This window comes from Parasteatoda tepidariorum, chromosome 2 (genome assembly GCF_982258835.1).
Source record: "Parasteatoda tepidariorum strain Cologne lab strain chromosome 2, Ptep-v5.0, whole genome shotgun sequence".
Lineage (NCBI taxonomy): Eukaryota > Metazoa > Arthropoda > Arachnida > Araneae > Theridiidae > Parasteatoda > Parasteatoda tepidariorum.
Genome location: NC_141756.1, coordinates 104,048,293 through 104,073,569, shown reverse-complemented (window position 1 = coordinate 104,073,569; position 25,277 = coordinate 104,048,293). Strand labels below are relative to the sequence as shown.

General features: G+C 32.5%; 1 protein-coding gene across 4 annotated transcripts in view; it reads right to left on the bottom strand.

Annotated features, from left to right (window-relative positions):
• The window catches only part of LOC147815969 (eukaryotic translation initiation factor 4 gamma 3-like), a 57,099-nt gene that overhangs the window by 14,728 nt on the left and 17,094 nt on the right, over positions 1 to 25,277 (bottom strand). For all 4 annotated transcript variants that reach the window (XM_087157931.1, XM_087157933.1, XM_087157930.1 and 1 more), the window contains 9 exons: positions 23,508 to 23,729; positions 16,494 to 16,652; positions 15,353 to 15,559; positions 15,148 to 15,288; positions 14,957 to 15,033; positions 11,901 to 12,063; positions 8,846 to 8,944; positions 8,682 to 8,760; positions 2,000 to 2,094 (listed from right to left, as the gene is read on the bottom strand). In XM_087157931.1, coding sequence (XP_087014057.1) covers positions 2,000 to 2,094; positions 8,682 to 8,760; positions 8,846 to 8,944; positions 11,901 to 12,063; positions 14,957 to 15,033; positions 15,148 to 15,288; positions 15,353 to 15,559; positions 16,494 to 16,652; positions 23,508 to 23,729 — 1,242 coding nt within the window. The remainder of the gene's footprint in view (positions 1 to 1,999; positions 2,095 to 8,681; positions 8,761 to 8,845; positions 8,945 to 11,900; positions 12,064 to 14,956; positions 15,034 to 15,147; positions 15,289 to 15,352; positions 15,560 to 16,493; positions 16,653 to 23,507; positions 23,730 to 25,277) is intronic.

Genomic DNA, 25,277 nt, shown 5'->3' with positions numbered 1-25,277 from the left:
CCTAATTCCCCGTGCATGAGAGATGGGGAGTGTTCAAAAAAATTTCCTAAGGAATTCAATGAATGTACTGAAGAAAATGTTAACGGATACCCTGTATATCAGCGTAGACAAGAAGAGCCTGTCAAAGTGAGAAAATATGAAATAGACATCAGATGGATTGTCCCATACAATCCCTGGCTTTCTAAGAAATTCAATGCACACATTAATGTAGAAGTATGTGCTTCTGTCAAAAGCGTTAAGTACTTCTACAAATATGTCTACAAAGGTCATGACGCTGCTTCTATCAGGTTTACAACTGAAAGCGGAAGACTTGACCATGATGAAATAACAACATTTTTAGATGGTAGATATGTAAGTGCCTCTGAAGCAATTTGGCATTTAAGTGAATTTAATATGTCTGACAGATCTCATACAGTCATGCGTCTGGCAGTTCACTCACCACTCCAGCAGCAAATAGTGTTCATGGGTGGGCAAGAAGCTCAAGCAGCTGAACAAGCTGCTATCAAGTGTACAACCTTGACAACTTTTTTTGAATTAAATAAAACGGATAATGAAGCTCACAGCTACACTTACTCTGACATTCCCCATCACTACGTTTTTGACAAAAGTGGAACAAAATGGAAGAGGCGCCAGCGAGGATCACAGCAGGTGATTGGAAGGATGCCTGTAGTTAGTGCTCAGGACAGTGAAAGATTCTATTTAAGAATGTTGTTACTCAGATGCAAAGGAATCGTTGGTTTTGAAGATATCCTTACTGTGGACGGAATGCTGTGTACTTCTTTTCAAGTAGCATGTAGGAGGACAGGACTTCCGCAAGGAGATGAACATTGGAACCAAACATTAAGCGAGGCTGCAGAAGCACAATCTCCTAATAAGTTGCGGATGCTGTTTGCCATAATATGTGCGTTCGGGGAAGTTGAAGATATTCCTCAACTTTGGGAAACACACAAGGATGCTCTTTCTGAAGATTTTCTTCATATATATGCTGAGAGTACTGGCATACAGCACGCTTTATCAGAGATTAATAAATTGCTGCAATCATACAATTTAAATTTGGACAGGGTGAAACCTCCTGCAGTTTCATTATCACTGTTTGGCCCATCATCCTATGATGCTTTACAAAAACAGGAAAATGCAGAAATATGTAAAAAAAAACTTAACACCGAGCAGAGAAAAGTTTTTGAGACAGTCTTATCAGCTGTTTACAGTAATGATGAAGATTCCTCTAAGTGTTTTTTTCTAGATGGACCTGCAGGAACTGGCAAAACGTTTCTTTACAATACTCTTTTGTATACTATTCGAGGGAAAGGGGACATAGCAACACTCGTTGCTTCAATAGGCATTGCTGCAACTCTTTTGAGTGGTGGCAGAACCGCACATTCCGTCTTTAAAATTCCTATCATTTTAAATGCTACTTCCACTTCCAACATAAAACCTAAGAGTAAAGAGGCAGAAAGGTTGCTTAAAACCAAATTGATCATCTGGGATGAAGCCCCAATGACTCATGCTCATGCCTTTGTTGCTGTCAGCAGATTACTATGTGATATCACACAATGTGAAAAACCAATTGGAGGAAAAGCCATTTTGCTTGGTGGGGATTTTCGTCAAGTTCTACCTGTTACTTTACGGGGGTCGAGATCCTTGACTGTGGCAAGCTGCCTTAAAAAGCATCATCTTTGGTCGAATTTCATACAACTGACTCTTACACAAAATATGCGAGCTCTGGATACAGAAAAAGATTTTTCAAAGTGGCTTTTGGACGTTGGAGATGGCAAGGATGGGGATATTTTAAATCTCCCTGAAATCTGTTATCCTGAGTTTCAAGATCCCATTGCACTATTGTATGGAGATATCGATTTTAGAAATGTTACACCTCAACACTTAAAAGACAGAGCTATTTTAACAGCTACAAACGACATATCTCTGATCCTAAAGGGGGTTGGCGAGCGATAGCCCCCTAGTATTTGTAAATTATAATTGAAAGTTAGCTCTAACATACCTCAAAATCATTATTATCTAAAAACTCATCAACTAGGAGCCTAGCTTTAATTTCCATCCGATCAATATTATATTCTGGACCTTTCAACTTATGTTCTGGAAAAATAAAAGGCTGGAGGTTAATAAACAATACTTTATCATCAACAGCTTTTGAAAAAGTTTATACATAAAAAAAATCACAAATAAGCTTAAAACAAAATAAAAATCGGAAATATTTGGATAAAACGTGAAAAATCAGAACTAATAACATATTTTAAATCGGGAAGTTATGTAAAAAAGGATTTAGGATTAAAAATAATTGATAGTTGATTTAATTAATACGTTTGATAAAAATGGAGAAAGTGTCAAAAAAAAAGTAGACCCTTACGAAAAAATTGAGGTATAAATGAGGTATTTTTCAAAGGTATAAAGGAGGTTGTCACACGTCGTTAGGTTGAAAAGGGTGCAAATGAATACCTCAAAATCATCTCAAATATACCTTAAATATAACCCCTGAGGTATATATGCATCAACTTGAGGTGTTTAATTTTGCATCTGTAACGAGGAAGATATATTTACTACTTTAAGGTGTTTCATTTTCAACCTTAGGTTATTACTAATCAATTTGAAGTATATCTTTTAACACTTGTGGAAGTTTTTATTCAACAACCTAAGTTGTTTAATTTAACACTTTAGGTTATTATAAATCTACCTTAGGTGTATTTTTCGACAGTTGGAAAGGTAATTTGTTACTAACGTGAGGTGCATTATGTTCGACCTCAGGTAATTATTTTTCAACCTCAAGTACAGATGTTTATGCTTGTAGAGGTATTTATTTATCAACGTATGGTTAGCCGTTTTACACTTCAGGTTATTATAAATCAAACTCAAGCGTATTTTTCGAACGTTAGATAGCTTGACTTTGATGAACCTGAGGTGTTCGATGTTCTACCTTAGGTTGTTGTTTTTCAACCTCAGTTATAGATTTACATAGTTGTTGAGGTATTTATTTATCTACAACCGAAGGTGTGCCATTTTACACTTCTGGTTATTATAAATCAACTTCAAGTGTAATTTTTGACACTTGGAGAGGTTATTTATTTCTTATTTACGTCCTGTGTTACATGTTCTAGCTTAGGCAATTATTTCGTAAAATGAAGTATATATGTTTGCATTTTTGGAAGTATTGATTCATCAACCTAAGATGCGACATTTTACACTTCAGGCTTACATAGCTCAACCTTAAGCAGATTTTTTTTAAATAATTACGAAGGTAATAATTCCCAAACGTGAGGTGTCATACGATCCACATGGTTAATAAGTTTTTAACTTCACTATGCAAAGAATATAATATGTATGGTTGGTCGGTTTCGTATGCTTGTTTAGGCAGAGGGGTGCGATAGTTCTTGTTTTCCAGTGGCGCCATCGATGGCCAAGAATTGGATTTCTGCCACACCCATTCGTCACACCCGTTTATAGGGCGGATCCATCCATACATCCATTTATCCACAGATCATCATTTTGACCTGAATCCGAGAAGGATCGATCTCCAATCCAGCACCCCCAGAGGCATTGATTTGTTATGGGAACATGGAGGACTTCGCGACTCGACAGATTTAACGTGCATCAGTCACCATTTTACTACACGGGGAGTCTTCGGCCGACAGGGTTTGAACCCACGAATTCTTGGACATGGGCCCAGCGCCCTACCGACCAGTCTACATAATATAAAGATATTATATTTATCATATGAAGAATAATGCTTATCATTACATATTTTCACTAGTAGAGATCTTCATTTATCAACCTGAAATTTTTAATATTAAATTTTCAGGAGTAATTGCTTCTTTGTTAAGTTATAAAAGAAAGTTTCGAACTCATAATTCTTTTGTAATTTTAATAGATTGAATTAAATCATCTTGAAATGAAACTTATCCGAATTCTACAGTTAGAAAAAATTATTTGTGGGAACTCATATTTTTAGAAGATAGTTGTCTAAGGTGCTTGCATTTTTAAAGCTACAAAACTACACATTTAAATAATTAGTCAACTGAAACTCAAACTACTTTTATTTAAAACTAAAATTTCATTCTTTTACAAATCAACAAAATTATTTTAAATACTGTTTCCATCTACCTGTTGAAACTAGGAAGTATTGGAACCTAAAAGAAAAAAAAATATGAATTAGTAAGAAAGTCATATTTACGATAATAGTGGAAGGTTTTAAAATATTAGAAATTGTTTTTCTCATGATTGAAATTAACTGGATGAAATTAATTTTCTTTTTTCAGATAAATGGCATTCCACTTCTATCATTTCTATTCAATCCTCGTAGCTAACAAGCATGACAGGTACCACAGCCACAAAATAAAATACACTGAAGAAAGTACTACCATTAACAACATTTACAAAAATTCAAATATATAATTCCAATCTCATTATGAAATTTTAACACTTTTAATTTTCCTATACATCTGGTAGCATTATGATACTTGTAAGTTTGATAATTAATTTTTTTTTCTTACAAATCTTTAAACTCAGTAAACCTAGTCTATATTTTTAAACGTTCTCTCAGACTTCACGAAACTAATAGCTTTTTTATAAATTTATAAATTTTTGACGCTGATTCCGAAAAGGACTTCCGTTTTTGTCAATCGTAAAAAATAGTTATTTTAATACTTATTTAATCAATGTAATCAAGAATCAACAATAGTTTAATAAATTAAAATTTTAACGTTATGTACCAATTTTTATGCATTTGTTTCCCTCAATCGAATAAAACTAATTACAGGCTGATAAGGAGCATTTGTTTTAAAGTTGTGAGCAATTTTATGTGAGTAAAATGTCTAAGGGAGAACGATTTGAAATAAAACTTTAAAAAAAAGTTGAGTAAAATATGTCCCATATAACTTATAAACTCATGTTTGAGAAAATTGCAACACCATGATGGACTTACGCGAGTGAGCTGATTTTCAGGAAATGCAAAGTAGAGCATGATATGCAAATGATTAGAATTTCAGACCCGTAGCGCATGCGTATGCTGAGCAGCGCTCTCTGAACGGCGGATGGATCCGAATAAATAGACGGCTGTAGCCAAGCGAGTATGGTTATCGGTGGTTATCTGCTAGTGGTAAACGTTAGCTTAGTCATTACTTATGCCTATTCGACGAAAGAGAGCGAGATTTCAACAACTTACGGGGTTTAAACGGGGGAGAACCATCGGCCTTCGTGAATCTGGATTATCTTATCGTGCAGTAGCCGCTCGTGTGCAGCGTAACAGCAGCACAGTGATGCGTGTTTGAAAGCAGTGGATGAACGACTGTCGGACAACTCGGAAATCCGGGAGTGGACCCCGAAATGTCACGCCAGCTCGCGATGATAGGCACCTGTTTGGCGTTGCGCTAACGGACCCATACGGCTTCCTCTAGACAACTGGCAGCTCGGTGGTCAATAGCCACAGGTGTTTCATTGTGTGCTTTATCAATTCGTAGACGTCTTCTGCAGCGTGGACTGTGCGCAAGGACTCCTTTATACAGGAACCCCCTCACACTAAACCTTCGCCGCCTGCTGCTGCAATGGGCTAACCAGCATAGGGACTGGCTTGCTGATTGGCAGCGTGTCGTGTTTTCTGACGAATCTCGCTTCAATTTGTGGTACCATGATGGCTGCATTCCTGTCAGACGCTATGCCGGTGAACGCCATCTTCCGGAGTGCGTTATCGAACGCCACAGTGGACGAAAACCCAGAGTTATGGTCTGGGGTGCCATAGCATATCATGGACGATCTCAATTGCTACGAATTGTGGGTAATGTGAACAGCAACCGGTGCATCAGTGAAGTTCTACAATCTACTTTCCAAGCTGTTCCCTTCCTTCAAGCCTTGCCAGTTGCTGTATTTCAACAGGACAATGCCCGCCCTGATATTGCTAGGACTGTTCAATCCTTCCTTGCATCGCGACAGGTACAACTTCTTCGTCGGCCGGCGTATTCCCCGGATATGTCGCCAGTGAACATGTGTTGGATTTCGTTGGTCGGCGTCTCGCTCGTAATCCTCGTCCTGTTGCTTCTACAGACGAACTTTGGGTACGCATACAAACAGTATGGAATTCTTTTCCTTAGACAGACATTCAAAGTTTGCTTGACTCCATGCCACGTCATGTAGCAGCACTTACTGCGGAGCGTGGTGGCTACACAAAATACTGATTTCGATCTCTTTTCATTGTTTGTTTGCTTTGAAAGTTTAATCATTTATTTGTACCACTACTACTCAACTGTGTATTAAATTTCATTCAATTATGACGACTCCTTCATGGTGTTGCAATTTTCACAAACAGGAGTTTAATACCGAGCAGAATGACACTAATATTTAGTTGTTTCAAACATTTGCTTAGATATAAAAGCATATCCCATTGGAAGAAATTCAAAAAAATGCATATAATTTTCCTTACTTGCTATTGATTTTTTAGCAATTCAGCATTAAAGTGAATAAGAAATAATACTGACTAATTTCTAAAAAATTTAAGCTTTCCAAAATTCGCTAATTTTTGAAGCAGTATAAAGAGCTGCATAAAAATTCTCATAACCTTGAAACAAATAGCCATATAAACCTGAAATCGGGTATTATTTAATTCTACTTAATATTCTAATAAGTAATAACAATCTGCTTAGCAAATAATTAACATGGGTAAATTGCGAGAAAATAATATGTAGTGAAAAATAGCAGTTTTGTGATCAAACATGAAAAAGCGAGCTAGTACAGTTACTAGTTTTCAATTATCAAAAATCTGGTAAATTATTGTTATCAACAAAACATAAATTCTGTAGTTTATTAGGAGAGATTAATTTTTGCTTTTGATATAAACTCAGAACTTCTTCCCAGGGGAAGGCTGAGCAGTAGCTTGCTAGCCACTTCTTCGCTGCTGCCCATTTGCTATTTACAGCCTGGGTCATCTCAACAACATCAAAGAACAACTTGTGAATAAGCTCTGTAAATAAATATATATATTACAAAAAGAAATTGCATGTTAATCAGAATTAAAATGCAGTATTATTATACATATTTTCACTCATAAACAACAATATAAACTTTGCATACAGATTTCCAAGCAAACGATCAGCATACAGCTTTCATAGAATTTTAAAGCAAAATTGCTATTTTAAAATCTTTCAATTTTCAATGATTTTTTTATAAGGGAAATTAAGAACATTCATTCAGTTAATCAGCTTGCATACTGCTACGTTAAAACATATATATTTAAGCAAAATGAAAAATAGTTATATTTGAATAAATAGCAAACAATAAAATATACTATGCGTATTCCGCGGTAACGATTCACCAGTAACCCTGAGCAGCGACGAGAAATACTCCGATTTCTCTCTCTTATTGCTAAGCTTACAACAACAGCCTCTAACAATATCCTCCGAATTAAATTATCTAAGATCAGGTAACGTCTTTGAAACAAAAATAATAAAATTTAAGTTTGAAAATTGAGCATATCTGAATAACTGTAATAAAACTAAATTAATAAATGTCAAACACACTTACCGAATTTCGCATCGACTTTCGATTGTCAACACACACGCCATTCGCCGGCTCACCCGGAACTCTGGGAAATGAGCTACTTAATATGAAATGTACTTTAAACAACCTCAAAATAAGCTTAGGTATAACTAAAATGACTTCATACACCCCAATAAATACCTGACTCTCTTTAGTTGAAATAACGTGAAATTTTTATACCTCATATATACCTCTTTTGTTACGAATGTAAGAAAATCAACCTGGTCTACTTTAGAAACCACTTTATCAGTCTGGTTGATCTGAAGTGAATTTAAAACAACCTGAAAATAAGCTTAGGTATAAATATAATGACTTCATGCAGTTCTATAAATACCTCAGTCTGTTTGGTTGAAATAAGGTAAATATTTTTATACCTCATAAATACTTCTTTTGTTACAAGTATCAGAAAAAAAAACTTTGTATACTTTAGAATTCACCTCATTAATTTAGTTGATATGAAGTGAACTTAAAACATCCTCAAAATAGGCTTAGATATAAATAAAATGATTTCATACACCTTAGATAATACCTTACTCTCTTTAGTTGAAATAAGGTATATTTTTTATATCTCGTAAGTACCTCACTCTCTTTAGTTGAAATAAGGTTATTTTTTATATACCTCATAAATACCTCTTTTGTTACAAGTGTCAGAAAAACAATCTGGTATACCTTAAAAATCACCTTATAAGTCTGGTTGACAGGAAGTTAATTTAAAACAAACTCAAAATGGGCTTAGGTATAAATAAAATGACTTCATACACCTCAATAAAGACCTCACTTTCTTTAGTTGAAATAAGTTAAATTTTTTTGAACCTCATAAATACCTTTTTTGTTATAAGTATCAGAAAAACAACTTGTATACCTTGAAAATCACCCCATCAGCTTAGTTGATTTGAAGTGAATTTTAAACAACTTCAAAATAAGCTGAAGTGTATGCAAAACAACCTCGTACACCTCAATTACAAACTTTACGAGGTATAATTTTCATGGTTGTTTTCTCAGCAACCTCAAACATACCTCAAAACAACCTCGATACCTCAAAACGACCTCAAATATACCGTACATTTTCGTAAGGGTATGCTTGGCACCTCATCTGACGGGTACTCTTTTTTGGAAGAGCATGTTCTGCAGATTCTGCTACTCACGTGCTTCACGTTCAGCTTCTTTGTGAATTCGGTCAATGGTTTTAGGATTGTTTTCCTCTCTTCTAGGAACCCAATCATTCTAAAAATACAAAAACAAATTTAAATACTCAATTTTAAACTCAAACAAAACTTAAAGTCATCAAATAGGGTATTTAATAACTTACCCTTTTTAAATCTATAACATCTTGCAACACGAACCTAACCCTCGAACCAGTTAAACGTTTGTCTACTATATTTTGCATTTGTGTGAAATAACCTTCCATCTGAAAAGGAGAGATTGCCGAAATATGGGTTTAAAATATGATAAAATAAAGTATTTTGAGAAAACATGCTAAAATATGGTTAATTACGATAAATATTACTTCAATAACTGACTATGAAAATTAAACATACAAATTTATGTAATTCATTTTGGTAAAAATTTATAGGCTAACAATTTCAAATCATTGCTTGTTATTTATCTTGATAGTATAAATTTTTGAATTGTAATGTGCAAAAGTTTTTGCATCATATTAAATATAGGATAGCAAAATCCAAAATATAAATAATTACTATTCTAAGAAGTTCATCAGAAAGATATATATTAATTGTTAAGTTATTCAAATGCGTATTTGGTTGAATAGGGTAATAAATAATGCAAGCTGAAATATTTTAAAATTAAGCTATAATTTTCACCTGAAATAAGCCTCTTTTAACAATCAAAAAATATTTTTAAGCAATTTAAAAGAAATATGAATTAGAAAGAATTTTTTCTTTCGTCGAAAGTTCTTAGGTATGCAAAAAATAAACAAAATGAAAAAATAATTTCCATGACTTAACGTTATCTAGGTAAATTAAATAGTTCTTGGCAAAGAACTAAGAGGAAAATTTTATGATGTTAAGTTAGCCCCCATGATTAGCAAAAGTTCCACCCCCTGGAATGAAATCGAAAATCTTTGGAAGAAGCCTGAAATCGAAAGTCTCTTACAAAATGCAGTAGGTTGTATGTGATTGCAAAAAATACTTCCCATTCCAGCATCGAGTAAGCAGCGTGGACCTGCGGGTAATTCAGACAACATGCAAATAACAATATGTCGAAATTGATTGCTGTCAAATGATTTGAGAAATGCATTCACACTTTTTGCGAGATTTATAACAGCAATCGACATTGCACTTTACTAACACCTTACTAAAAATCACGAGTGTTTTAAAAATCAAAAGCAAAAAACAAGCACTTTTTAAAAATGCAACACCCAGCTATCTCTAGTAACATCAACTATCATTTATCTCGATTTTCAAGTTCAAGCACGATACTTTTATTCAAGGCAGCACTATAGTGAAGTAAAATTTATATTATCAATAAAAAGTAACTGAAAATTATAATAAAACTTATAAAACATACAATATGAAATTTGGTACCATTAGAAAGGCATGTCACAATAGTATCGATTACAGAAGAAAAGTAAGGCAATAATTCTTTAAAATTTATTTTAAGCTAAGTTGAATGTGCATATTGTGTTGCAATTTATAGCGGTATTATTATAATAATTTTTCATACTTGCAACTATACAGAATTTATTTTTATATAATCCTCGCAAATAATGAAATACAAAATAACTTATACACATTGAAAATTAATAATTAAGTAAACAATAACGAAAATGTTTTTAAAATCTAATAAATGCCTACTAATTATTAGAAACCCTCCGAATAGGCAATCTTAAGTGGTTTTGATATATCTCATTCTGACTTACTAGTTACTTGCTAATATCTAAGTTTTTTTCATTTTTCCCTCATTTAAATTTAAATCAGATAAAACCAATACATTCACTTTTTCGACAAGGAATTCAGAATCGACAAAGATTAATCTGTTTAAAGGTTTATTGTTCAATGAATTTGAAAGTATGTGTTTAATAAGCTTTTTTTTTTTTTAAAAAAAAAATTTCATTAATTTGAATATAGGTTGTTTTTTTAAACTTATATTATTTACAAGAAGTTAAACTTCGTTTAACATTATGCAAGAAAATGCATTGAACTGATATACTTTATTGACATTAACGCAAGAAAATGCCTTGGACTGATTAAAGAAACAGACAACACCCACAGAAGCCACCCTACCACTACTGTCTCACCTACCTGCTATCACCTACCTGCTATACGTCAAGAAAATAAACTAGACTTTTTTTCCCCTCGGCGACACATTTGAGCTGAGTATTTGTCCCGCAGTTGACTGATCGTTATGATGCAGTTCTCCATCACTGGCTCCGGTCAGTGTGCGGGAGGGTGACCACTTGGATCAGTCTGATAAGGGATCGAGGGTGTGCGGTATTGGGCCTCGTTAAATTGTTCTACCGTAAAGTGCTCGACTTCGCGTGCAGGTCGTAGGGCTACCGAAGCGGAGGTGCCATCCCCTCTGCAGAGGATCAAAATTGTGATGGCATGTCTTCGGATCATAATCAGGGATGTTTCCCAGACCGTCGCCAACAGCCCATTGTGCGGCAATAGTGCGACGTAAATTAACTACAACTACAACTTGCTCTGAGTATTTACAGATTGATTCTTGAAGTGATGGCAACACCCAGTAGTTCCAGGATTCTTCCTTTTTGCCTGGTGAAAAATTGTGATACTCTGACGCGGTGGTGTGCCCCGATGCACTGATGTGCATTAGGGGGTACACATGGGTAATGCAACGAGTGATAGAAAAAATTTCATTCTTGAGCAAGGCATACTCAATCTTTTTCCATCGCAATTGAATTTACACATTTATCATTTGTCATAGAACATAATAAATATAAAATGTTCTTACGAGTTAAACAATTTGTCTTGTTGGTTTGTGAAATAAACATGTGGTGAGTTTTACTTATATTTTGTAATTCTTTTTTTATCAGTCTCATGTTTTATATTTCAATTTTCAATCCATTCCCTTTCAGCGTTTCCAGATGATGTTTATTCTTGTTGCAGTAAATTTCTTTATAACTCTAACTAACTTTTTTAACAACGCAAAATTTAGTACTTTCACTATTATATTTGACCAGTAATTTTAGTTTAATATTTTATATCCCTCTAAAGGGGTATTCTAATTTTTGTATTTAATTCGTTCATTAATAATTTTTACTTTTCTACGTCTTTTTTTTTTTAATTCTATTCTTAATAGTTAAACAACCCCGATACAGGAATACTTTTCCTCACATTTTATTACAATTAAAATCACAGATCAAAATAAAAACAAAGAAAACTTACACATCCTTCAACTTCTCGATCATCTAATTCTTTACCTATCGTTTTCAGCAATTGACTCAAGTACTCAAGTGATTCTTCATCTTCTTGGAAGATGAGAATCTCTATACATTCATGCATGATTGGTTTAGTTATCATTCCAAGTTTAAAGAGTTCGCCAATAAATCTGAAAAAAAGACAATAGTAATGTATTTTAAATTTGTTTTTATATGCATGAAATTTATATAGAATTGAGAATACTAACAGCCAATATTTAAAACCAGAACTTTTGATCTTGCTCGTCTTTTATTGAACATCGATAAACTGATAGACAAACAAAACTTCCAAACTAATGAGAATGCCAGTTATTATAAACTATGATAATAAAAATAAAAACAGACCGATATATGTTTTGATTGTCCTCATAATCCTATATTTTCAAGTAAAATTAATAATTCTTCATAGCCAACAATGCATACAAATAAATATCAGTGAGGTGATTCACTAAAACATTGCGGGTAAAAAAGAACTTAATCAGTAGGGCATTATTAATGGTAAACATCTAAACCCTTATAAATTATTTTTAACATATGGTTAATTCCTATGTGTGTTTGCTTAATATAATTTAGATACACCAATATACATAAAAAAAAATCATAAGATGAAAATGAACTATATAAGTTTTTTTTTTAATATTTAACATCTGAATGTTTTTTCAATATCCATTTTTATGTGAAGTTCCTCTTTCAACATTTTTTATGACAATTTTTTTAGGAAATAAAATTCTGTGAAAATAAATAAAGACAGGAAATAGTGTTTCCTTTTAGTCACAAAACTATAAATAATAAATTGTTATAATGTTTTCAATAAACTGTAATAAGAATTTGAAATTTGTCAACAATTTTTTCAGGAGTTCAAGAAGCATAAAAAAATTGAGTTTCTTTAAAAAACATGAAGAGTTTGAGTCTTGATTGTTCGAGTTTCAAATAAATCCGAGCTAAATCAGTCTTGCTCAGAGACAATGACACACGCACACACAACACTTGGAATGATAACTACGACTGAATCTTGAAAAACAAATTTGTGTATAAACACTAAAACACGCGAACGATGTTTTTAAACAAAACATATTAGACAATTATTTTAAAATACAATTAACCTGATACAGTAATTAATTTTGTAACTTGGTGTAATGCAGTAAAAGTACCCTGATCATCTAATGTAAGTAAATTTTCTTTAAATATATCCTTCACTTGAATACTGAAATTTAAAAATTTCTTTATTTCCATTTATTTAAATATTTCTTAAATTTTAAATTTTCGATGATTCGAGTTTTCGAAAAAGCGAGGTAGGCTCGGTGCCGTCCACATCGAATTATCGAGACTCTACAGCAGTGATTCCCAAAGTAAACCCCCAGGGTCGACGACTACCTGCAAGGGGTCCATGTCAAGTGAATAAAAAGTTGGAGGTCCATGAAATGAAAATGGGGGTCAACGATAGTGGATCTCATATAAGCAGGTCGTGACTTATAATTTTGGCATTTCATGAATGGAATAATCAACATACACTGATAGTACCTAATAATATAAATAAAAAAAAAAAAAACACACACACACACACACACACACACACACACGCACGCACGCACACGCACACGCACACACACGCACGCACGCACGCACGCACGCACGCACGCACACACACGCACACACACACACGCACACACACACACACACGCACACACACACACGCACACACACACACGCACACACCATAATTTATAAAAGTAGCTATGAAGTAAAACTTTTAATTGAAATTTAAGTTATTAGGATTATTTTTTAATAAATGAAATTGAATTATTATTAATGAGCCTGCAGCTCCGCCCGGGTACATTTTTATTTTCTCTGCGTGTAAGGTTTTGTTTTGTAACAAAAAAGTTTTTTTCCGCTGTAAATTGTAGCCTAGCTAGTGTCAACTCTTTAGCTAGCTAGACTTCCAACTTCATCTGCGCGCAAGATAACGGAGATTTGTTACTTAGTTTTTACGTGAAAACGTAATAAACAGACCGACAATACACTACTGCGGTTTTGTATACAAACTTATTTCCACAATTATAATATTAGTAGCAGAGTACGGGTCTTATAGTGCACTATTTTATTCCATTTACGTATTAATTAAATTAAATTAGTAATTAAATTAGTTTTAATTAATAAATAAATGTATAAATTTAACATGTGTTTTTTTCTTAAGTTTTTCACACTACACTTCCCTAAAGTAGGAAATTTAAATCTTTCACAGTGAGTAGCACTATACCAGCTGTCAAAAATACATTTGAAGTTGATGAATTTACAAAAAATCAATATCAGGTAAACTGGGGGTCTACCCAAAGCCGAAAAACGTGGCAAGGGGTCTACGAGACAAAAAGGTTCAGGAACCACTGCTCTACAGCATAGTATCGGCCTCTGATCTACATTTTACTTAATAACAGATATTATCAAGTTTTTGAATTTTAATTGCTATTTAAAATATATAGCTTAAAACTAGATAACATTTTAAATTATTTTAATATTTTACTATGTAATCATCAAATTTACAATAAGAAAAATAACTACATTATTAAAATTGCTTGTTACACTCTTAACACTATAAATCAATTTAAATTTAACATTTCTGTCATGGTAATGCAAATATTAAAAAAAGGGTAGGATCTTTAAACAAAATAACACAAATATTTGTTTTTATTTTCAGCAACTAGTAAGATATTAAATAAAATTATATATAGTTTCAGTTGTTAGAGATTTAGATGTTATTTCTTAAGGATATTTTAATTTACAATAAATATGCAGGGTTATTCATAATTCCCTCCGGGGTTTCGAAGCGTTATAGTAAAAAAACGAAGACGAATATGGCAAAAATGAACATATAAAATTATTCCGAAAGTATTAAGCAGTTGCCGGTAGATGGCAGTAACATTTACCACTGAAGCCAGTTGTAGTAAAGTAAAATTGGCGATTACAGGCGAAGGGAATTATGAATAACCCTGTATAAGATATAACTTTTTTAGTGTGGGAAATAATCACCTTGTATTGCCAAGCTGCCTATATCTCATTTTCTTATCTTCATCATACATTTCCTGCTCTAATTCTTTCTTTTTTTCCTACAACAGAACAAATTTTAAATGTGTATAGACATTAATTCTAAACTACTTAAAAATATTTGCCACTTGTTGGGCAAAACAGTTTTTCTAGCTTATTATAATAATTTAACTCACTGGAGCAGCTTCTTCCAGAGCCTTAACCCTTTCCTCGTGTTTCAATTTATCACTCCTACTCTCTTCGAATTCTTTCTGGCACTTATTTAAAAGAACTTTGCGGAAATTCACATAGTCCTCGTTCTTAGTGGGCACTTTAATCTATTTAAAAATAGATAAATTAATATACACCTCAACACATTTTATTCAAAATTAGTTGGCTTACCATTGCCAAATGCCTGCACAGGTATGCGTAGGGGACACTGAATTTTGGCTCTGCCACAGCTTTCTCAAATATTAAATCAGTTACTGTGCACAGCTTTTCCTCAGTGTCAGTGTTAAGATTTTTGATTTGAGTCAATAGAGTTCCAAACTTCTGTGTCGTGAGTTTATTAAGGATTCCCTGGACACTTCTTTCAAGTTTCTCTTTATCCTATTAATAATAATAATAAAAAAATGAAAATCATTATTTGTATTACAAACTTGTACACATTAACTTAGTTAAATCTTACATTAAAACAACCTGTAGAGGGAAATAAAAAAATTAAGTTCAGAAAAATGAATTTTACGAAAGAAAACAATTAAAAAATTCATTTTGTTAAAATTTTTTATATACTTAAAATACAATTTCAAAGCAAGTAAAACCTGCATCAAACAGATAAGCACATAAAGCTGATATATATTCCAATAGAATGAAGGCGCAATGAATTTGTAAGTATGACTTGTGTATTTATTTAAAAAAATGTAATGCAGCAAAGAGTAGTTATAATTAACATGAATGATAAGGAAGGAGAGAAATTTATAACAGAATGTGTAAATTGCTATTTATTAAAGGTTTTAAAAAAAATGTTGCTACTCAGCCAATATTTTTAAGTTTATCTTTTTTATTCCCTCCCTTTTTGAGGAAAATTGCATTTAATTGTTGGATTTTTCGAAGCTTCGATTCACTATTCTACTGCCTTTTATGAGAGCTTCATTTCAATGAAATGACTTAGCCTAAACGCTCCTTCACAAGTGTAACACTTCATTTTAAATTAAAATTTTGCGACATTTATTTAAATACTTAAAAAAAAAGGGAAACTTAAGTTCAATAAAAACGAACTGCCAATTTCTTACCTTCTCACTTTAACACATGAAGTAACAATATTAATCAAAGGATAGTATGGACAGGACCACTAAAAACCTTCACTACAATTGGGTGTTCACTAAATCTAGAGTTCATTATTACGGAATCAGGCTGTATAATAAATTAAAAATTAATTTTCATAACTTTAAAATTTCAAATTTAATTGATTATCCAATAAATTAATTAAATTACCAACATGCAAAAATTCTTTACATAAAAAATACAAAACAATCAAACATACAAGATCCATCTGGTCACTAGCGGCATCTTGCTTGTAAAAAGGTTTCCAAGCATTATCAGCTTCATGAAGTTTAACAATTTGAGAAAGGGATATAACTTTTTTGGTTTTAGAATCTCTACCTTGGAGACTACGTCGATTAGCATAATTGTTCATCTGGGGCTGTAAAGACACAAGAACTTAGTTTAAAGAAAAAAACGCATGTTAAACATATTTGCATAACTTAGATATAAATATTAAAAAACAAAGGAATTGCTATGGACATTTTTCCAGTCTTTTTCTTTTTTTTTTAAATTAATTTATTTTCACCTAACAATTAATTTCTCATTTAAAAAGTAAAACATCAAAATTATTAATACTTCAACTCAATTCTTAAACAACAAAAGAAGAATCTCTACAGAAATTCAAGCAGTATAAACTTAATCCTTTGCTTAAAGCTCCTACAACTAATTTACCCGAATGTTAAGCATTATAGAATGTTAAGCACAAGCAGAAGGTTAAAATAACAGTTTAATATGTATGCAAAGAAAAAAGTAATTTTACTTAAAAACTGTATTTTTTAACCATATTTGTCGAATTGTATTAACATCCTAAATTAAAAAAAAAGAGTCAACATTTAATTTTTCAAGTTATATTAATCATGTAATTTTTTTTTAAGTTTCGTAATCTATCGAGTGTGACGTAGTGGTATCTCGATCCTGATTGGTTGCTGAAACATGACATTTGTTTACGTTAGCAACTGTTATTTCTATTCTGTTTCGAGTAAGCTAAGCCTGTCATGTATCAATTCTCCCAAGTGACACATTCTATATTCTTACACAAAGATTTAAATTCTTTCACTATACATTTATTACTATAACACAAAGCTATAAACAAACTAGTTATGCATCAAAGTTTCTGGGTCGGCGAAGCAAAAATATGTCACGGTTATAATAAAATGCATAAATAAATAATAAATCTAAGTTAAGTAAAAGACGCAGACGATCGAGAATTATATTTCAATAAATTCGATGTGTGATACGGCGTTGTATTTAACTAGCATTCTAATTTATATGGAGTAGCTTAGCTCAATTTTAGCATTCCATTTTGCTTTTAAACGATCGAATTTGGCTGCGACGTCATAGGTCACATGTGTGGGTATGCATGCTCTTCTTCTTGAAGTGCAGGAACCCAATTGGTCGTTATTTATTGAAACCGTTACACATCAAGAACTGTTTTGAAATTGTTGGGCATCTGTAATGTCAAGGAGATTATTCAACGTAAAAGTTACGTAACTCTGAACTGTTTTGATAAGCTAATTATGAGACAGGAGTTATTTAACATTATTTTTATTTGCTTCCGGAACGGTTTTGTAATAGCTAATTTTCCTGCTTACTAAACGGACATTTAGCACAATAGTTACGTATCTGAAAGAGTTGTGGAATAGTTAATTTCTTCTGCTAATAAAGTGGACGTAATTTAATGTTACGGTGATATCTTTCTGGAACTGTTTGAATTATTACTTGTGAAATACGATATTCTCTGGGTTCAATTATTCATATCGTCCGATTGTGCCTTCGCATTTCTTTAATTCATGTTGAATGGTCAAATCATTATTAAAAAAAGGTAATTAATGACAAGGTTATTAATTCCAAGGTAGCAAAAAGATATGATCTAATATTAGAAAGATGAGATATAATACTGCCGTGCTAGAAAACGAAATACTCTTGAATCGTATCTTCTAATATTAGAATTAATATTATATAAAATTAAATAGTATTCGATCTAACATTCGAACTTTCAAAATTAATAAAATTTTCGAGTAGTAATATTTTAAAAGCTAATTAGATTTAATAATTCTTCAATTACAATTCGTAAATAATTATTTAATGTAATATTAATATAATTATTACTAATTTATATTACTAATTTATATAACTAATAATAATTTTTATAATTATTAATAATTTACATCATTATTAATATAATTATTAATGTAATTATGAATGGTGTTTTCTACACCATGGAACGCTGCAAGCTCGGTGCCGCCTAAAATTCCGGGTTACTGTTTCCGTTATATTTTAAAGCCATTTGGCATCATTGTGTTTTGAGATTCTTGCAAACAATGTATTTGATAACTTATTACTTGTGTTTACAATGCTAACAATACTGGTGTTTACAATGCTAAAAGTGCAAACACTAACGTAAGATGGTGCACAGCTTGCAACAAGAACAAACAGTAATAAACTTATGGAAAGAGGCCATATCAAGACTGCCAAAAAAGCGAGTTATTCAAAATATAGCAACCATGTCACCTTTTTTAACAATATATCTCTAAAAAACTAATACAAATTTTCACTTCAAACTCACCAGAATTGCATATTAACATTAATATCTTACGAAATATGTCAGATTTGAGCTCAGAAATTATCTAATTTATTTCTTTTATTGAAAACAAAATTATCCGTTTGAAAACATCACCTATCAGAATAACATGTAGTAAGCAGCTGCAAACTTTTTAACCGGAACTAGAGTAGGTGCCGAGCTCGAGATTGTTATTGTTTACATTTCTATTGAAAACACCATCCATAATTAAATAATGCTTAAATAATTCCTCTATTGCAAATTTGGAAAATAAAACTACTACTCATTACACAATGAGTTTAAAAAAGTATCTTTTGTTTTAGCAAATGATATCTTTTAAATATTTATTATTTCTTAATCACATTTTAGATTATCAATTTTATACTTCAGTGGTTCCAGTTAAAGTTAATAGGAAATTTTCTTTCAGTTCCGGGATTTCAAAGTCATCTGAAATGACGTTTTTCTATAACAAATCAGTATTAATAAGTCGTTTATCACACACGAATGAGGAAGAAAAAATGGGGATGATTGAAAGGAAAGAATAAATGTCTGATAATGTTTAACGATGCTAAAAAGCTTTTTGGGGTACATGATTCAAATGAAATTAAAAAATAAACTCATTTCTATATAATTTAAACATAAAACCAAATTTTGCTTGAGGATTGATAAACAATGCCTAGACAAGAGAAATTGATACTGTGAAGACTTATGATTGTGTAGGAAATAAATTTACAACAAATTATCTCAATAACCTACGTCAATAACTACTATTCATATATGTGCGTGTATTGCACATACATCGCAATTCACTTCAAAAAATTAAACCCACACATAAATAAACCGCGAAGAATATAAGCGACATGTTCTTCGCCGCAAATATCATGTCGCCTCTTTATATGTGATCAAACCACCTATTTGTCATTTTTGGTCGGTACTGGATCGGACGAGTCAATTCTATCAGCAAATAACTAATAAAGAAAGAAATCCTACTCAGCAAACTATTTTCACTTCCTACTCATCACCAATTAATGCTTGCGGACAAAAAAGACATTGTAAACTAAGAAAGGTTAATTCTTGGACATTTCTCATAGCAAACAGTGCTACATTCTCGGAGCAGACTTTTTTTCGTTATTTTAGTTAGTTCCGGACCTCCGGAACAAATGACTATAAGATTAAGAAACAAAATTACAATCAATGGGAAATGTTAACGAAACAGTGAAGACGATATTGGGCGATTCTGTGTATCCTACACTGTAAGTTGAATCTCCCAGTATTACATCTTACTCCACTCCGATCAACCGGTAAAGCATAAGACAGCATTACATAGAAACAGCCAGCAGCAGTAAAACCGCGTTGATTAGCTCTCGATAGATTAAAAATAGCTAAAGCTGAGTTGTAAGATATGATCTGATTGGGCCATATGAGAACTTCACGAAGTAACTAAGCATCCCCACTTCACATAGTGTCTAAAAAGGGAACGCTGCAGTTTATACCCGAGGGATATTAATGTTCTTTGAGTACTCAAACCGTTAAAGAAAAATATCAGATTCTTATAGTGGTTCCACATCTTAATTGCATCGTGCAAAAATATTTTGTCAATCTTATTAAAGCGTATCATAAATTGCCGATTAACACTGCTGATATTCCGAAAACGGCTATCTGTACAACATTTGAGTTATTTGAAAGTTGCAATTTGGCCATGTAATGCATCAGCCACAGTCCAAAGGTTCATGGATGTGGTAAAAAGAGATTTATCTGGTGTTAACGTTTTCGTGGTTGACATTTTAATTGATTCAAAAGATCTTAATAAATATTTGGCACATATCAAAACCTTATTTTACAAATAACGGGCCTTTGCATCAATTTCGCAAAATGCGCTTCCGGAAAAAGTTCTCTAAATGCTTTAGACTTTAAACTTTCCGAAAATAGAATCGAAACCTTTTTTCGATCGAATACCAGGAGTTACTGACTCTTCTACCGACCACACTAATGCAACTAAGCTGGTTTGTAAGAATGCTTAACTTTTATAGCAAATCTATATTTCTCCCATCTTTATTACTTATTCGTTCGGACATAAGAATAGGAAGAAAACTTGGTCCAATGCTCAAGAATCGAAACATTGAAATGGAACGAGAATACAGAAAATTCCTTCTTCAAAGCAGAACAAACGATTGTGCAAGCAACTTTGTAAATGCGTTCCATTCCTGGGTACACAAGTAAATCTGGTTCTTTAAGGTGGTTCGTTCTCGGGGGGAGGGGTGGGAAACAATTTCTTTTTATTCAAAGAAATTATACAATATCCAACAGAGAGGTTCAACTTATGACTGAGTCTTTTTCGAATCATTTTGTGAAAGTAAATATAGTTAAGGCGAACATAGAAAAAAAGGTCAAAATTTTTGACATACATTTTCATTCTTAATTTTGGAATTGCTTTTCTTTTCGCTCTTTTTATTTTGTTTTTGTGCTATACGAATTGTAAATATTTGATGCCAAATTTATTTCGAACGCATTATGTATGAATTGTAAATAATTGTTAATAATATCTGTTAAATGTGAAAAATTCATTAAGATAATCATTTCGTTTCAATCCTAAGTCTAATTCTAATTCTCCATTATGAATAACATTCTGAGAGACTCGTTTGGATTGTTGTTTCGTAGACGCCTCTTAAGGTCTACCGTTTGTTTTATTCTCATTACGTCTATTATGGTTATCTATAAGACGTCTTAATTTAAGCCATTGTGAATTATCCATGAATAAGCTGTAGGGAAACGTCTAGTATAAGCCGATATTTCATCCACGACATCTAATGGATCATGTAGACGAATTCTGAACGTCTAATGGATAAATTGTGCTGCATGGGCTGACACTGAGGGATTCTCTGAAGTATCTGGCAACTCTAAAATGTAAATGTCTATGCTCTGTTGCAAATTAAGAAAAAACCATTATATCTATGGAGAGAGCCTGCTTGAATTTAGTGCACGCCAAATGGATGCCAAGCTCTAAACCTAAACAAATATCAACATCGCCAACTTTTGAAACAATGTTGCACAGCCTTCTTTTGCTTGCTTCCTTATATCGTGGGAAATGAAAAAAAAATTTTTGAATAATCAATTAGCCATAAATAAGAATTAATAAAAATGATATCAAAATATCGTACCAAATATATGCCTTTCTGTTCACATTTGAAGTAATAATAAATACTTAATAATATATATTGTTTCTCGCTGACGATTTTCTTCTACAGCGAAACAAAAGTAAAAATTATTTATCTCGCTTTTGATTAGTTAAGTGCATTTCAGGCTAAGACGTGCCACTTTTAGTAGTCCAATTAAATCCAATGTTCTTGCAACGTCAAATAGTTGTTTCTTTTTCAAGAACGAATATTTTCCTTATTTATCGAATTATGTCGCCAAGCCTAGGATTCCAGAAAGGCAGTGAAACTATAACCTTTTTCAATAATTCTATGATATATATATTTATAGTATAAGATAGCACGAATTAAATTTCTGTCATCAGCAGCTCAAAAATAGAAGTTGATAAAAAAGAAGAATAAAATGATAGTGAAATTACATGAATCAGGAATATTATTGATAAATAGAAAATCGAACTTTCTTAAAAAACAGTAATACAGTGAAAGAGAAAATAAACACGTCGAGAATGTAAATCAGCCGACCGGCCTGTGTAGGGGTTAGGGGACTGCCCTTGCATCAGAAAGGCTCTAGGTTCGAATCCCGGGCAAGGCATGAATGTTCTTTACTATCTGTCCTTACTGTACTTCAGTCCTTACTGTGGGAGCAACGTTGGCCCTCCTAATATGGTGCCCCTGAAAGAGTGGCCAACAAATCTGCCTGTATGACCTGGGTCATTAACTAGGTGGGCATTGAGAAAAAAAAGAATGTAAATCAAAATTAATGTATCAAAATTAATGTATCAAAATTAATGTATCAAAATTTAAAAACAAGCACTAAAAAAAGGTTGCATAATAGTAAACAATTTAAGTAATCGCATAAATAAAAATCGAGTACTTTATAATGAACAACATTAAAACTATATATAATCTGTTCTGAATTTTAGGTTAAATTCAAATGACAATGCTACTTTTTATATTACTTTCAACAGTTTTAGAACAGACAGGCAGGCTTACATTTTGATAAACATTTAAGTGATTAAATATGTTATTCAACTTGAACTATTTTATTCTTGTAACAGTCGTTGAACAGCGGACACAATTTTTTTGAGTTTAAGACAACTAATGTTCATCTCCGTAGCCTTGTAATTTTGAACCTAATCCAGAAGACAAGGGATCTCCTGGATCAATTATTGGGAGAAATTTGCCTTCGTGGAGGACTTCCTGACGGAACTAACCTGCATTTGCGTAACATGGAGAGGAAGACCACGAGAACCTCCCACAGTTAGTCTGACGGCAAAGGGACTCTAACCCATGATCCGTCTACCACTGAGGATATTTCATGTTAGCACTGTGGTCGGTGGTGCAAGCTGGATGCGGATTAGTATCGACCAGCCATCGGTGGGATTCGAGCCCGGTTTACCTAATTGGAAGGCGAACGCTCTATCCCCTGAGCCATCACTGTTCAAGAACAATTATTCAAAAAACTTGGTTTGAATCTATATATTCCCACAATTTATAAAATTAAGATTTATTTCTATCTTACCGGCATTGGCATAGGTTTAGTATACATCTGTTGACCCTGCTGTGCTAAAGTAGCAGGCTGAGGGTTAGGTACTGGACCTGCCATCGACTGATGGTGCTGCTGAGCAGTAGGCATTCCACCAGAGTTAGTATACATTCCTGGTTGATCTGCAGCAACCTGCTTATTCATATCATGAGGTGTATTGCTTGGAACAGTAGACAATTGTTGAGTAAAAGCATATTGCTAGAAAAAAAAATGAAGCACTTGTGAAAAGTAAATGTAATAAAAAACTAAATCAGAGTGCATAGCCAAATCTTTCAACAAAAAATAAGTACTTTTTCAGTACTTTTTAAGCACTATATACTTTAACAAAATGAATAATAATTTTCAAAGTCCTATATGATCATGATAAATTGACACAGACAGATTTTTGACACAGAAATAAACAAACTCGTTGAAAATATCAAGTGTATTAAGTTTTATAGTGTTAAAAGAATTCTTCAGTGAAAGTTGCAAAAATTCACAATTCAAAAATTGTAGTAGATCGATAAATTTTGCATAAAATGAGTACACACATGTTGTATTTTGTTTCGAAGTAATTTGCATGATATATTGTAAAATTTTAACCTGATTTGTCAATTTTTTTTTCTTTTCAAAATAAGGAAGGATCATTTTAAACTAAAATTGACCATGAAAAAGCATTTTGGTCATTATTGTTTGATTAGCTTCTTTGATGTCTTGACGACCATTTATGTCATTAATTAATGTATTTGTCTCAATATAACCAGGCTCAGTCCACCCTCCCGAATAAGGTTGTGGCTGAGCTCAACCATGGCTCTATCTGTTAAACGTTAGATGGCGCTACGCGAGCCACAGACAAAAAACCACAACTTCAACTTCGAACTTTGGCGACACATGACGCCACTCTCTCTCCTGAATGCACGATCGAAGCACGCACGTTGCCTGGGGTCGTGCACCTATGTAACATTTTATTTATGCGTAACCAGGAAATTACTTTTATTAAAGTTTATGTTTGTTTAATGGATTAACCATCATTATTAAGCAACGTGAACAGATTGAACGCAAAGAAACGTGACCTGAAATGATATTTTTACGAATTAATGAGCATTTTCAACAACTAACAAAATGTATTATGAATCATAACAGCTTACGTATAAAGTTATAAATTGGAAAATTTTGCTTTAAAATGTGTGATATTTAAAATAACATATGCGTAACAATATGTGTTTAAAACTTCACCAGCATTTGAAAAATATTACCACATACTCACTAAAATTTTAATAAAGATTATTTATTACCATGGAATTCAAAAATAGTTTAATTAAAATGTTAAATTATGAAAATTGCTGCAACTTTAGATATTTAAGAAAAAAATTTCGGCTGAAGCTGAAAACGTTAGCAAGCATGTACTCGGGCCATTTATTAAATTAAATTTGTTTTTTGGTAATTAGTAGAGCCCGGATTTTGATGACCTAAAAAATCTCAATTAATGCCCTTAAAAAGTGCAAAAAATGCCCTTAAAAAGTGCGAAAAATGCCCTTAAAAATGCGAAAATTGCGCTGAAAATGCCTTATGACATGACTTAAGTAAAGTAAAAATATTGAACTAAAACAATGTTATACTCTTTAAAATTATTATGAGTCGTTTCAAAAAATATAAAGCAATGCAATACTTGTTCATTAAAGTTTGAAAAATATGTTTTATATCCTAAAATAACAAAAAAAAGGAAAATATATTGACTCCAAAACATTTTCATTTTGTATAAAAACT